Here is a 15,499-nt window from a genome sequence, read left to right on the forward strand (position 1 = left end):
GTCATAAATGCATTCTGATAATTGTTGCAATTAAGCATTTCACCTGCACAATACACATTCATCTAACACAATATGCTGCATTATGTTACCAATAAGGGATTTTATTTTTCGACTTAGTGCATATAAAGGTTCTGCCAAACCTTTGTTGTTTCAACAGAAACAACATTTGTTTACTTCCAAGTTGCAAGGTATTGATTCTGCTTGTACTAAATCATCTGTGATTAAACCAAGTAACGGTGCTAGCATGTTCTGACACCATGTGCATTGACGTGAATATGGTGGGGTGTTTTTAATGGGACACAGTGTTGCAGAAGCACACAGATGTCAAAATTGTTGAACTTTTCAGTTTGTTCCTCTCTCTGTTTTAACTCAGCAATGCTAGATGTATAATTGAATCTGAGGCACATGTAAAGTGAGTAGGAGTATATTTTTTCAGAAATCCTAAGGCAAAAGTGTTTGGATTTTTTTTTCCCCCAATTAAAAAAAAACTGCTGTGGAATGAATTGGCATTTAAAAAATGGCCATTGAAATGAGATTCTTAATTGCTTTGTTTCAAAATCCTGTACATTGATATTTCATTTAGTAGCTTAAGCTTTTGCATATTTTATTCCACTGTGTTTACAGTTCTTAGATCATGGCTTAAATGTAAAGGAAAATTTGGGTTTGATGCCTCTGTTAGATGCTTAGAGGTACCTCTATGTTAAGAACATCATAGCTTAGAAATTGTGTGCGACTGACAGGAGATGCTTATTGGAAGGAGGAGGCAGAAGTATATGTCAGATCTGTGATTTTCTGGTGTATGAAAATCAAGCTCCGGAGGATTTTTTGTTACAGCTCTCTTTAAGGTGTATCAGTGCATCTCAGAAAGCAACTACAGAGTATAGATGCTGGGAATTACAGATGTCAGAGAGGAAGCTGTCAGTAGTCAGTTTTAATCAAGAAATAACTTTCACTATGCTAACAGAGTCGGTGCTTGGTTAAATCATTGGAGGAGCAAATGCCTAAGTTAAAGAGGGTTTTCTTGGAACAGGGGAAGTCTAAATTTACCGTTTTAGCACCAATTACAAGGGAACATTTAAGGGTTTTAGTGAGGATTTAACTACATTGATGCTTATTGTGGTTTTCTCCTTTTCTACATAAATGTTTAAGCCTGCCTTCGTTTTGCAAACGTGTGTGAAACTGTTTGTCCTGATGGCCGACTGCCTGATTTGTTGCTCCTGTACACCAGGTTGAATGTGTAATGGAGGAGCAGGCAGGCAGCATGTTGAGCTTGTGCCTCCCATGTGTTTATAGGACAGTTCGGAGCATGACGGGGTTAGTTTGCCCCAGCAGGCTTACAGAAATAGGGCTTTGCTGCTCCTTTCTTGCAAAATAGCAGGATTATCCTCAGCTGCCCTTTAGGGCATTTCCAAAATGTTTTAAATTGGTAAGAGACAAGCGAAGATTGTGCCATGGGAGAACCATACTAGAAGATACTCTTCACCCCAGTCATCTCTGAGTTGAAAACTTCTCCTTTTGCGAGATTATTTGATTTCATTTCCCTCCCTCACTATATGGTCAGCAATAATATTTACTTCAAGGAACATGGTCAAAAAGAATTACAGAAGGAAATTAACTGGTTGTTCATTAGGTTTCCCCAGCAAACAGCTTAGGCAGAATTGCAGAAGAAACAGCAGTTAAGTACTGAGCTTTACATGAATTACAACTGTAAATGTCATTTGTGCTTTTGGAAATTTTCAAATGACAAGGTGTGTTTGTGCTGTGGCAACTGGTGTTTTGTGGTAGTCTGTGGCACGAGCAGAATGTGAAGCACGGCTGGAATTTGGATTTGTGGTAGAGCTTCGGGCATGGCGGGAAGCCAGAAGCATGGTTTTTCTGTAGTCAGTAAGTGCTTTTGAGGAAATGTTGAGAACAGTGGTGAACTTAAATTTTTAGGATTTGTGCTCTGTGGTTTTTCTGTCCCTTTGCTGTTGCCCATATTAATTTCTTCTGTGTGTTGATGGAATTTATCCGTGAGGATAGTGCAAAACTTGCAGTGAATTTTGCCTGAGAATCAGATTGTTTGTTATTACCATAATTTGTGTGTCTTTGGCTCATTTCAAGTAGTTGGATTTCAGAGCTTCATTTTGCACACAGTGTATCTACTTCATGTGGATTCATTGTTACTGGAATAATACGGGCATTGTGTCCTCTGGCTGTACAGAATCAAATATTTTTTTTCCTTCTTTTTGTCAGCAAAAACATACAGATGCTGTGTTGGATTGGACAACATGAGAACTGGCTGGTGCTCCAGATTGTGCTAGGAAAGCTTTTATGATTTTGTACGGCTCTGATCATTATTAGCATTGTAACATTTGTCTTCATTTTTTCCTGTAATAAATCATCTGCTGAATCTTTTCACTTCGGCAAAGTCATCTTTGAACGTCACTAAAATGTCAATCCAGAATTACTATATAAGGAAATTCATGGCTTTTAAAACTAGCTTTCTGCATTTAAATCTAGAGACCATAATTGATGATGGTCTGAAATAACTGGCAACTTTTCCATTCAAAGATCCATTCAAAGTTTTAACTATTTTCCTTAGAAGAGCAATCCTCTGTTTTTGAGAGACGGCTTATCAGATCCCATTGCTCAAAGAACTATAGGACATACTGGTCTCTTTCTTTACGGCATGGGAGAATCTTTGTTTATTTAAAAAGAAAAAAAAAAGTACAACCAGTTCTGCACCAGAGCTGCTATTTCTTGATTTTGTACATCTGTTGGAACTGGCAAAAATGCTGTAATACACATTCTTTCCTCTCCAGAGAAAGGGAGGAGGGGATGGCTTGTTGTCATAGACTTGGCTGTGTTATCGTGTTTACTTCCTACCTCTTTCTATTTTACTTTTTTCTTAAAAAAACAACAACAAAAAACTTCTTGCCTGAAACGAGTGCTTTGATTGCTGTTCATTTCATTCAAGGACTCTCCTAGTTTAGGGAGGATGGCACTTTCCACTGCCCTGGTAGTATCTGTCTGAACATACCAATGTTACAATTATGCTTTTAAGCATTTATAAGCTTTTAAAATCCAATTCTAATAATACTTTTAAGGTTATCCTTACACTTCTAAAAATATAAACTTAATTCATTGTCAGCCATAGGCTGTATCTATAGCATATTTCAGACACCGTCTCCCAGTTGCATGTATCTGTGATACAACATCATGCCAAGATGCTAGAAGGATGTCTCCTTCTGTAATCATTGTGGAGCTGGCTTTTCTAGTTTCTTTCTTTTTTTTTTTTTTTTTTTTTTTACATAAAGGAATGTTTTAGTTCATGTAATGAGAAACAGCGGCTGTAAAATTATTAAATTTGTTTTGGGAACAGAAGCAGGTAAAGCATCCAAGATTCTTTTTGGCTAGATTTTTAGTATAAAAATGTTCCCTTAGGAGGGAAGGAAGAGTATGTTATGTTCTTGAAATATGCTTTATTTTCGACCCTGGGAGTAAACTAAGATTATTTTTTTTAATATGTTCACAGTGGTAAGATTTTCCTTTATTAAAATAAAAAAAAGAAGGAAAAAAAGCAGTAATAATTCAGCATTTGAAAAGTAGAATAGTGTTGTTTTTTTTTCTTTCCAAAAACTCAAGGGCCTCAAGACCTCATTTTATCAAAACCAGGAGGTGTAGGGGGGTTTTTGGTTCGTTTTTTTTTTATGGTGGATGTTTATGGTTTTTTTCCTCTTTTTTAACTTCTGCATTTGAAGAAGACAGTATTCTTGTGGAGAGCTACTATACTGGGTGGTAGTATAAACTGAGTAGTGTTGTCTTGGCTACCTGCTCAGACATACTCAACACCTTGCTGTGGTGGTCTGAAGAGGGTTGAGCAATGGGTTTGAGCAATGGGTTTGCTACGCAGATTGCTCTGGTGGGATGGACAGGCCGTGAGCTATTTCTGTGTTTCCTCTTTGGAGAGGGATTCCTGTTTCCGCTGCTGGTCAGTCTTCCTCTGAAACTTCCTAGTCTTGAACCAGGCAGCTCAGTGATCCCTCCCGGAGACACACACACAGCACGCGGTTGGGTTGTTTTTCTGCCGGTCTCTCACTGGTGTGCAGACTGCCTGACTTTGGTAAATAGAGACATTCATCTCTACATTCCTTTGCTTCTACCTTTGGACTTATTTTTTGTATCTGGTTTCTGATTTTATCCTTTGATAAAGTCACAGAAACCCAGTGCATGCCTTTCTGGGAGTTAAGCTGGGAAACACTGAGGAAAGAAATGGTGCGAGCAATAGTTGGATTCGAGTCTGCAGCACTGGTGTCATGTAAGAAATGCCTTCTCATTTTTCTATTACAGAAGCAATACACCAAGAGTTAGAAAAATTCGCTTTGTACAATCAAGCTTCCAAGAAGTGGGAATGTTTGCATGTTTGGGGAGAAGTTAGTGGTTTTGGTTGGAGGTGATTTGCCACTTCTGTCAGAGGAAAATAGGAAAACACCTTTCTTTTTCTATTCTCTTGGAGCCAGTGAGTTAAGCAGCAGAGAACAGAAGGAAATCCTTGCTGTCATCTTGTGCATAGGCAATAACTGAAGCTTGATATGTGATGGGAGTCTGGTTTGGGGGCCTTTTTTTTTTTTTTTTTTTCAGAAACCAATCTGATAAAAGATTCAGATGTTGTCACCTTAACTGCACTCTTTGCTTGATTATGTAGAAGTTGAAAGGCAAGGCAGTGTTGGCTGTCATTCACTCTGCAGCTCTGCTCCCTGAAATATTCAGATGCCTTCTGTTATAAATATGCATATTTCTCTGAGAAGCCTTAGATTTTGAGAATATCTTGAGTTGTTTAGCTACAGTGATTTAATTTCTGCTGTCAGCCTAAGTGGATTCAAAACACACACAAAAATCTTTCTTTTAATTAACTATACTGGATTCTTAGTTGACCTTATCACATGTGTGGAAAATGTAAGGTAGAGAAAATAGAAAGGTTTCCAATGCTGAAGCCTGTTACTAAGCTTTCTAGAGGAACTTGTACATTTATTTAGCTGTCGCCTTGGGTTTTGGTAATTTCTACACATGCACACACACACTCCCTATTTTTGCCCCCCCTTAAGAGAGTAGGGGAGTGAAGATGCTGTTCTCTGCACTGATTAAATGTAACAAAGATAGTCCTTGACCACAGCGAAATGTCAGGCTTGTTAGGATAAGAAGGATGTGAAAGATAGAAAAGGTTGACAGAAAGAGGTATTGGGTCAGATGGTAAGAGAAGATGGTAGTAATAGGAATAACATGTCATTAGAGAGCTGTAACCTTTCAGAACCAAAAGTGATGGTTGTGATTCTAATTTTCCTTTTTTTCTTCTTTCCTCCTTATATAGGGAATTCCTCTAAAGAATTTGCTGGAAGCAGACACATGTGAATTTTCTGCATGAAGGCTCTCAAACTGGATTACATAATAATATGCCAGTATCCTCTGACTCTGTTTGATCCTTAAAAATGATTAGGATTGTGTATGAAATTTAACTCTTTTCTGATGAGTGGCCTAGACATGAGTTTACATCGGCAAATGGGCTCTGATCGGGACCTCCAGTCTTCTGCTTCCTCTGTGAGCTTGCCATCGGTTAAAAAGGCACCAAAGAAAAGAAGAATTTCATTGGGCTCACTTTTTCGGAGAAAAAAAGACACGAAACGCAAGTCTAGGGATTTAAATGGAGGTGTCGATGGAATTGCAAGTATCGAAAGTATTCATTCAGAAATGTGTACAGACAAGAACTCTATTTTCTCCACATGTACCTCTTCTGATAATGGAACAACCTCTAGCAGCAAACCAAGTGGAGACTTCATGGAATGCCCCTTGTGCCTTTTGCGGCACTCCAAGGACAGGTTCCCGGAGATAATGACTTGTCACCATAGATCTTGTGTGGATTGCTTGCGTCAGTATCTCCGGATAGAAATCTCCGAGAGCAGAGTTAATATTAGCTGTCCAGAATGCTCAGAACGATTTAATCCTCATGATATCCGTTTGATATTAAATGATGACATCTTGATGGAAAAATATGAAGAGTTTATGCTGAGGCGGTGGCTGGTTGCGGATCCTGACTGTAGGTGGTGCCCAGCTCCAGACTGTGGGTAGGTATTTTTCCCATATCTGCGAAAAAGTGACAGCCTAAATACGTCATTTTCATAGTGTTATGCTTTTGAAAAGTTACTTGCTTTACTTTAGCATATTGTTTTGTATTTTACAAGTAGGTATCAGGCAGAATTCTCTCTAAAAAAAAAAATTAAAATATAAGAAATCAAAATAAATGAAAATCCAAGCCACAACCCACCTTCCAAAATAAAACCCTTTCTCAAGTAGGTTTTTCTTATTTTCTGCACCGAGGGAGTTTCAACAGTGTCAAGGAACTTTTATCGCTAAATGCTTGCCATGTATCTATGTCAGGCAAAAAAAAAAAAAAGAAGTGTTGAACTGTCAAGGCAGTGGTGGAAAGCTGAAACTAAAGAGAATTGAAGATTTGGTGACTGCTTTTAACTTAGTTTATTTGTTAAAGCACAGTGTGTGTTTTGGCTTTTTAACTGTGAAAAATGATTTAAGCTTTTCTTTGAATTAAAAGGCCTCTCCTGCTAGAGATATCTTCCATCTTGAAGTGCTGTTGAGACAGCACTTGTTGCCTGTCAGCAGGATTCTGATGTAAGATAATGAGCTTGTTCTTGCTTATTATCTGAGGAACGTAATGTTTTAACATTGCTTTAGTACTTAAACAGTTCTGAAACCATGCTGAATTCTGACATGAGTAGGCTGAATACTACTGAGCAGCTCATCATGCTTTTCTGCTGCTGGTGTGTCATAATGCCATTCTTCAGCAAGCTGCTTTTTTAGAGGCTGTTTACATTATCATACTGCTTAAAGGTTATAGCCATGACTGCAATCTGGATGTGCAGTACACAATAAAAACTCAGAGGGTGACACCTGTGTTTCAGAGCCTCACAGGTGAGCAATAAGTAGAATGAGGAAATGGACAAATGTTGGAAGAGAACAAGCAGAATAGGACTGACTGTTAGGTAGATTAAATATTCCAATATTAATATTCAGGTGCTTAATGTTTAGAACTTATTTCAAGTACAATTGTGCTTTCATACTTTAAATGAAACAGAATTTTTGAGTCAAAAGCGGGGACTGGAAAGGTCATAGTTTCGTATCTGGTCCAAAGTGGATGGCATTGCTCAGGTACAGTTTAAGGAGAGAAGGAGAAAAAATGTGAGCAATGTACGGCTTGCTCTTAATATTTAGACACTGCAAAACAAAACTACCAGAATGTATTACATGATAGGCAGAAGTATGCTTTGCTCAAGTTTCCCTGAGTTTTTGAGTTCTAGATAAGATGTTGTTACTCGAACTAAGGGGAAGCATTTAAGAACTTTTAAACCATTTTCTATTAAATCGTGTTTCATGGTTAGGATACTTTTTTAGTACTTAATTAAGTAGACTAAGGCAGGTTTGTTGAATGGAGACTTTTCACTTGGCCTGTTTTTTGTGCTTCAATTTTCTTATCTGTTTTTAGAAAAAACTTCTAAGTATCTTTCAATGGTCAGAAACTGATAATTGCTATGGGTAGCACCATTATAAAAATAAAAAGCGGGTTTTCAGAGTGCAGTTAAAGTTCCATGCAATTGTGTGAGACCACAGCAATGTATTAGTGTACAGCAAATATTTAAATCATTGATCCAGAACTACCTGCTGTATGCTCCTTGCTCTGGGAGTGGAATCCTGTGCAAAACACAGTATATTGTCAGGCAGATAAACTGCCAATGTCTATGTGTGAAGGGAACAAACTAGTACTGTATGGGCAACCTTATGTTGTACTTTTGCTAACATGACTTTTCATGACAGACTTCAAGTGGTACGGAAATGCTTCACAGTGATAAATGAGTTCTGCTTTTAATGCACAGATAGTACCTCCTCACTGAATTCTTATTACTAAGTTTAAAATGGGGTGAAGTTGGTTACGGGGCTACTTCTCAGGAGGATCATTGTTTATGGTTGTCATCCTGAAGGAACAAGAGCTCATGCAATCATGTTTTGTCTTTTTCCCATCCTTCTGCTTGTTTGGAAACCTTTAGAACTCTCAGATATGTTGGGCAGCAGCGGTTGAACATTCAACATAAATTAATCTAAGAAGTTTTGGGGGGATAAAAGCATACTGGTGAGCAAAAGAAAGACCACCAATAATGCCTTCAGCAAGAGTAATACCTGCTTATGGATCCTACAGTTATGGTTTTAAATTTAGCTTCCTGGCAGCCACCATAGCACTGCGTGGCAAGTCAGTGTGTGCCTGGCTGGGAGAAAGCACACACAGAGAGGTGGGGAGGAGGAGTGGGAGTGGTATAGAAAGTAGTAACATGGATTTAATGTTGTCGTGGAGCGTAGAAGGAGGATGGAGGAAGGAACAGTTTTTGGAACGTACTTGCAGAATGCATTAGAGTTGTGATGGTAGCTAACATGATTTTAACATGGATCAAATATTCCATGAGGGAGCTAGATGGAATGCATTTACTAAGTTTGCAATTCCTTCCAAAGTAGAAGAGGTGCAAAAACTTCAGAGGGCAGCATTATTTCCTGGAATTGACTTTAAGATTAGAAATAAGTAGTGTAATAAATCGGAAACTGGTGCAAAGTGGAGCATTTTGGCAGGAAAAATTTACTGCACAAATAGGTAAAAAATGGATGGTGCACAACAATGCTTCAGCTCTTCCCAGCTTTGATAAAACATCCCATGTAATATTGTTTCAGGGTTTGGGCATCACAGGAGGACAAAAATTCAGACCAGATACAGAGCAAATAATATAAAAACTTTGATCCCAGAGAGAAAAGAAAAAAGAGGAAGAGGGGAGCCAGGCCAGACTTACAACATTGGGTTTTTTACATCATGGACCCCTGTGCTCTCAGGAAAAAAAACAATGAATGAAACCTTTTCAGCTGTCTTTCACTCTGTTTGGGGTAAAAAACAAATCATAGACATGGCAAAATTTGAACCAAAAAGATCTCAAAACAAAGTTAGCTGCAGTATTAAGTGTATTCCTATTAATTCTGTCCCTGTGGAGAACTTATCTTCCCAACAAGAGAACTGTGGATTAGTTTGGAGGAGAACCTTTGTTGCAGTAGTTGTACCCTGGATGAGTTGTCTGGGAGCTGTGGTGTCTCTGGGACTACACCATTCCAGTGCCAGAATGGTTCATCCTGCTGGCACCACAGACTTTCTGACCCTGGGCTATTTCATCCTCGGCTTTTGTTGTGAGCTCAAATGTATCCTGATCGTTGTTGTTACCTGAAACACTGTGAAAGTCTGGACTGGCTGTAACCTACCTGCAGGGGCTTGATAAGGGACACTGTCACATAGGTGATCCTTCTCTGGGGAAGGAGCACAGATAAGGAAACAGCCTGAACTGTTTCCCAGACTAATTTTTTTATATTCTGTTTTTTGTATCAGTTTTCCAATGTCATTTTAACAAGCCTTATTGAATTAGTATTGCAAATGTGTTCTGTCTTCTCTTTGAATTATTTAGTGGTTTTGCTCTGTGATTGTGTTGCTCGCATTATTAGAAGAGAGCAGCAATTCTTAGATTTTCTAATCTTTATCAAGCAAAAAGCATATCAGGCAAAAGAGTACAAAATCTTCATCCCTCTTCTTAATATGCAGCCTTTCTTCAACTAATTTTTCTTTGCCTCCGGTTTTTGTTTTACTGGTTATTTGAATTTGGTTGGTTTACCCTTCTCTCAGCCTGACAAGAACTTCTGGCTTTCACATCTCCTGTTAAATGAATGCAAAATGTTGAAATTAAGCTTGGAGTCTTGTACAGTTTGAACTGAGATTTTGCTCTGGTCTAAAAAGTTACTTTCCAAAGGTGTGCCAATACATGAGTCCCAAATGAGGAGTGCTTTCAGGGATGTGCCCATGCTTAATTAGCAATAGGAAGGAGGAAGGATATATATTACACTTACAGATTACAGTTAAGATTTTTTTTATATAATGTTAGCAAGCCTTGAATGTATCCCTGTATATGTTGAAGCATTTGGATCAGAATGTCTCTGTGTACATGCAGAGCAATTTTCAGTTTGCAGAAAGTGGGAAAAATGGAGCTGATTAACTTGACAACAATATAGAAGAATCTAGCAATTATCGAAATTTCTGCTTGGAAAGTAAGAAACATTTGAAAACAGGCAAGCATGTATCTCACTTGTAACTTCATCATCTGTAAGTGAAAGGTTGAAAGCTCCTATTTGTTTGCAGAACTTCTTGGGAGGAACTTCAAACATGCTGCTTAAAAACAATAATGAAAGGGATAAGATTTGCATTAATGTTACAGAGCTACAGAACTAGCTACTCTAAAATAAAAACTAAATTTTCAAATAGGCACGTGAATGGGAATAATTTTTCAAGTATCATTACTGATAAAGAATATTTTAAATTTATGCAACTGCTATAAAATGGACAGGGGCAAAAGTAAACAATTTAGTCTTAAAATAAAAACAGAAGTTTAACTCCTGCAGCATTTATAAATCTGTTGAAATCTATTCCGAGGTGCTGTTCAGGTTAATAAAGCTACACATCTGTTTTCATACCAGTGGACTTAGTAGTATATATTTTAAGGAAAGCTAATGCATAAAATCATTGAAAAAAATGGCAATGGGTAGGAATTAAGACACATGTATATATGTTTGTATGTACTACTGATATGAACGATAATACATATTGTGTTTTTATCATTTGAACTTTGAAATGCAGATCTGATGAAGAAATTAATTTGTTGCTACAACTCTCATTGTGCAGAACTGTTCATGTAGTGCCTGATTACGAAGTAGCGTAACACAGTTTTGTAACTCAACATTTTTGGAGCTTTTTGCTCTGTAATATTATCAGAGTAAAGGTTGCAGTGAGGCACTGAACTCTTACCAATTTTTGTGTTTACTGTTTGAATTGCATTTTTAAAAATGCATTTTTGGGGGTTTATTGTCCTGCTCCTCTAATCTGTGGTTTCTTTGTGACTGTAAACCTTACAGTATTGCATTCAGCCTTAAATACAGTATATTTCAGTACTGCGTGGAGTTAAGGTGAATGAGAGCAGAGTGTTGTAGTGATTATAGTATTTCTGTTCAATTTTAGTCTAATGCAACGACAATAGAGTGGTGAAAAGAGGTGATAAGGACCCCGTGCTGGCCCACCTAATGTCAACTCCTGATGTCCAGTGCCTGTGTACCTGCTTCAGCTGCTCTGACAGCTGTCTCATCAGCTTTGGGCTATAGTTAGAACTGGTTTTATTAACAAAATTCTCTTTTGCCCCTCTTGGTTGTTCAAGATATGCTGTGATCGCTTTTGGATGTGCCAGCTGTCCCAAGCTTACGTGTGGACGAGAAGGCTGTGGAACTGAGTTTTGCTACCACTGTAAGCAAATTTGGCATCCCAACCAGACCTGCGATGCTGCTCGCCAGGAGAGAGCTCAGAGTCTGCGCCTGAGAACAATTCGTTCTTCATCTATTAGTTACAGCCAGGAATCTGGAGCAGCAGGTATTTATGATTAGGGTACTGTGTCTGTAAAACATCGCTTTTGTACTTTTTGCACAATTAACCCTCAATAAGGAAAGAATGGAATAATGGCATGGTAGATACTAGATGCTTTGTCTTTCAGAAACATAAAATAACAATTCTAAATTTGAAGTAAAATTTTAGATGTTATAATTTGAAGTCCTCTGTGACCAGAACATCTGAGTTCAGTCTTAGAAGCTTGTCATAATTTGAAATTCTTACTTCATAATTAAAAAATGTGAAATCAAATGAACTTGCTGCAAGACATCCCACATGTTTAGCATGTTGACTTTTTTAGTTGTATCACTTACACACTGGGTACGCTTGTTTTCTCCACTGTAGGTGAAACTTCCAGGGCTGCTAATAATAAAAGCTATTAAAAATAAAACTCAAATCCACTGATTTTTCTGCTTTCAAAATAGACTATTACTCTGATGCCAACTCTGATGTTTGACATCTTTGTTAGTACTAACTTCTGGTTTTCTAGGATACACTCATCCGTCCTGTCTACCAGAAAGCAAACAATTCCAACTCTTAAAGCTGAGCTTGTTTGTAATTCCCCAAAAAAGAGGATAAATTATTCAGTGTAGTATTTTGCACATCAGAAGTCCAGGTTGCTATTAATAAGAACTGACTCTGAATTACACCAAACTCTGATTTATTTGGCAGCTTTTGTGTTTGCCTGAACAAACAAGGTAGATATTTGGGTAAAGAGTTTCTTTTGCGCCTTGCAGTTAGAGCTGTTGTTCTCCAATCCAGCCCTAGACTTGGGAGTCTCTAATTTGTTTGTGCTGGCTTATTTGAACAAGGCATCCCATCTTGCCTTAAAAACTGGCATCTTGCTCTAGTTTTCAAACAAATTTTAAAATAAACTAAATAAATTAGGAGAGCAGCTCCTTTCCTTCCCCTTTCAATCCCTCCCAACACTGGGTAGATCTTCAGCCATTCCTGTGCTGAAGAACTTGCTCGGTTTAGTTACTGACCTGTAGGTTGTGCATCTGTTCCCGTGTGGGAATAGCTAGTGCATCCTTTCAGCTGCTCACTGTCCTTGTGCACTGGAGTTGGTAGAGCTGCTTTTTTCTGCTGGTTCTGCACCTTTTTGGGAATTCTTTATGTCAAGTATAAGCTCTCCTTTCCCTTTGTCCTGCCTAGTAGCGCAGAGGCAGTAAACTTGGAGTTCTGCTCTAGGAGCTGCAAGGTATTTTGACTGCTCTGAATAAACAGCTTGTCCCAAAGGGCAGATGCTAACCAGTAATGTGAAGGAATGAAGATGACAACTGTGGTGTGTCAGTATACAAGTATTTCACTGTTGCTCAATGCCCCCTTGTTTGACAGAGCTAGTCACTGAACCTTATTTTTCCATATTTGACTTGGGAATGGGAAGAGCCTCCAGAGTTTTCTTCTTGTTACACTGTGTTTTTCTAGGGAGTAAGTACATATAAAGTAGGGCTGTGAAAAGGACTCAAGAGGAGGTTGGTGATACTAAAGAAGTACATTGAATGTGAATGGGGAGATGGATTTAAGATAAGTTAACAGTGTGGAGACTGAATATTCAAGTATAAGATTCATAACAGCGTGAAATGTAAAAGAAGATTATATTTAGAGACCGTATTATCAGTCCTATGTTAACATACATATTTAATGTCTGAGTCTAATATATATTTCATTGAGCTTAGTAAATGCTTGAACAGAGAGTATGCATTAACTATTCAGTTACTTGAACGTTGTCTAATACATCTTGTTTTCATTAGTTTTACTCAATCCAAGGTTTGCAAAAACTAATAGATATCAAGTAACTGACAAATCAAGATTTGTAGAGCAACCTTACAAAAAACTTCTTCAGTTTTTCAGATAATGGTTCGTTTGGTTTTCCCAAATGTGTATGTCTGTCTGTATTTTGATTAAATCTGCCTGTCTAAAGAACTGATATGATCTTAATATTCATTTTTAAACAGCTGATGACATAAAGCCATGCCCACGCTGTGCTGCTTATATAATAAAAATGAATGATGGAAGCTGCAATCATATGACTTGTGCTGTCTGTGGCTGTGAATTCTGTTGGCTGTGTATGAAAGAGATCTCAGATTTACATTATTTAAGGTACATTTAAGAAAAAAAATCTATGCGGTTGGTAATGTGTCTTCTAAACTACATGGAAGTAGATTCCCGAGTGGTATAAGTCTGGGTTTCTTCTTCTCGGAGTAGAGAATCACAGTTGAAGTATCTATATCAGAGGATTAAGTTAGATTTCAATAAATGTATTTAAATTAGTGCTTTGTTATTTTTCATTTTAAAGTATTTTCTAAGTTTTATGCATGCAATGACTTCTTAGTACAAATGAAGTGTTTTAGATGAACACATCCACTGTTTTTGCTGATGTCAATACTGATACTTAATTCTGTCTTCGTAGTAAAGCATTACAAAAACTCTTGATTGTATAAGTTACCTTTGAACCACAGATTGGTGTGTAGTATATGCAGTATGCTTCTCTTCACATTGAAAAATATGCTGTCAAGGCAAAAAAAAATCTGAAGAATTTATAACTGATGATTTGATATCTGTACTATCTGTAACTTTAACCTAAGGACAGTAATTTTATAACTAAGGTAATTTTTGTAACTGTTCAGTAGTGTATAGCTCTATTTATTTACAATTTCTTTACAGTTTTCTTCTTTCTATTAGTCCATCAGGTTGCACATTTTGGGGGAAGAAACCATGGAGCCGTAAGAAGAAAATATTGTGGCAACTAGGGACACTTGTTGGAGCTCCTGTAGGAATTGCCTTAATAGCTGGCATTGCTATTCCTGCTATGATTATTGGAATTCCTGTGTATGTGGGACGTAAGGTAAAACATGCTACAACTCCTTCAGGATTTATCTTCTGCATTGTTTGACTTGGGTAATACTGTGTTCAAGATATTTGTGTCAATTGTACAGGAAGGAAGAGCAGTGTTTTTAAGAATTCTCTTAAAACAAGCAGAGCAGAACACTGAACAATTTCCAGTTTCTGTGTCTTGCTGTCAGAGTTGCTGCATGCTTTTTCAAGGTTGCTCTGGTTTTGATCTCTGGTTTCCCTAGTGTCCCTTAGAATTAAATAATATTTAGAGGACAAGGAAGGCAAAAAGAAAATCCTTCTTATTTTTCTTAAAAGCAGATAGTTACCAGAGTTTTAGTATTAAAGTTAAGCTAGTTTAGGTTTGTGCATGCACATATTTAAGCATTTGTACTCAGCAGCTTATTAATTGCCTTGGGCCAGTCCACCATGTGGAATAGTCTTCAGGGCTAGACAAGAATATGTCTTCATTTTACTGATTGTGGGAATCAGCTAGAAACGATCGTGTTATTCAGAATTCAGTTGATAGATTTCCTCTTAAAAATATAATAACTTTTATTGTTAAGTAAATAACAAACTCCTGTAAGTAACTTAGGATAAAGCAGTAAGTTATCCAGATCTTTTGAAAATGGGTTTTTTGAAATGATGGCTTGGAAGATGTGTTTTTCTGCTTTTATCAGCATGGATTCTCACAGTGACTGGCAAGACTCATGATTCTGCATTTATTGGGGCAGAAAGGCTGCTAGACAAAAGGTTTAGGGATGCAGCTTTTTCACTGTATTTTTCATCTTTTTATTTCAAGTAAGTACTCCTATCTTCTGCCACAGTTGTCTTTTGATCCTTGTATTCTGTTATGGCCTAGTCCCATACAGTCATTGGAACCTTGTAGGTGAGAAGAGGAAGAAGGCAGCAGTTACCTGTTCCAAATTACTTTTGCTTGATTAGCTTTTCTCATTAGATTTTGGGATAGGTCCCTATCGCTGAGCACCTTTCATGTAGTAATGGTAAAGGCTCAGAGCATTAGTCTGTGAGGGCAGCCTCATGAGAATTTCTGTTGTACCTCACTGCTTAATGAGGGTCATTTTTCCATGACCCCTGTCACATGTTCGCATT

General features: G+C 37.7%; 1 protein-coding gene across 5 annotated transcripts in view; it reads left to right on the forward strand.

The window, feature by feature from the left end:
* RNF19A (ring finger protein 19A, RBR E3 ubiquitin protein ligase) overlaps positions 1-15,499 on the forward strand; it is a 54,944-nt gene that overhangs the window by 28,388 nt on the left and 11,057 nt on the right. For all 5 annotated transcript variants that reach the window (XM_039382321.1, XM_027717589.2, XM_039382317.1 and 2 more), the window contains 4 exons: positions 5,351-6,101; positions 11,328-11,536; positions 13,510-13,654; positions 14,237-14,399. In XM_039382321.1, the coding sequence (XP_039238255.1) occupies positions 5,485-6,101; positions 11,328-11,536; positions 13,510-13,654; positions 14,237-14,399 (1,134 nt within the window). In that variant the 5' untranslated portion in view covers positions 5,351-5,484. The remainder of the gene's footprint in view (positions 1-5,350; positions 6,102-11,327; positions 11,537-13,509; positions 13,655-14,236; positions 14,400-15,499) is intronic.

This window comes from Pipra filicauda, unplaced genomic scaffold (genome assembly GCF_003945595.2).
Source record: "Pipra filicauda isolate LSUMZ 115617 unplaced genomic scaffold, ASM394559v2 scaffold110_size2237424_pilon, whole genome shotgun sequence".
NCBI classification, from domain to species: domain Eukaryota; kingdom Metazoa; phylum Chordata; class Aves; order Passeriformes; family Pipridae; genus Pipra; species Pipra filicauda.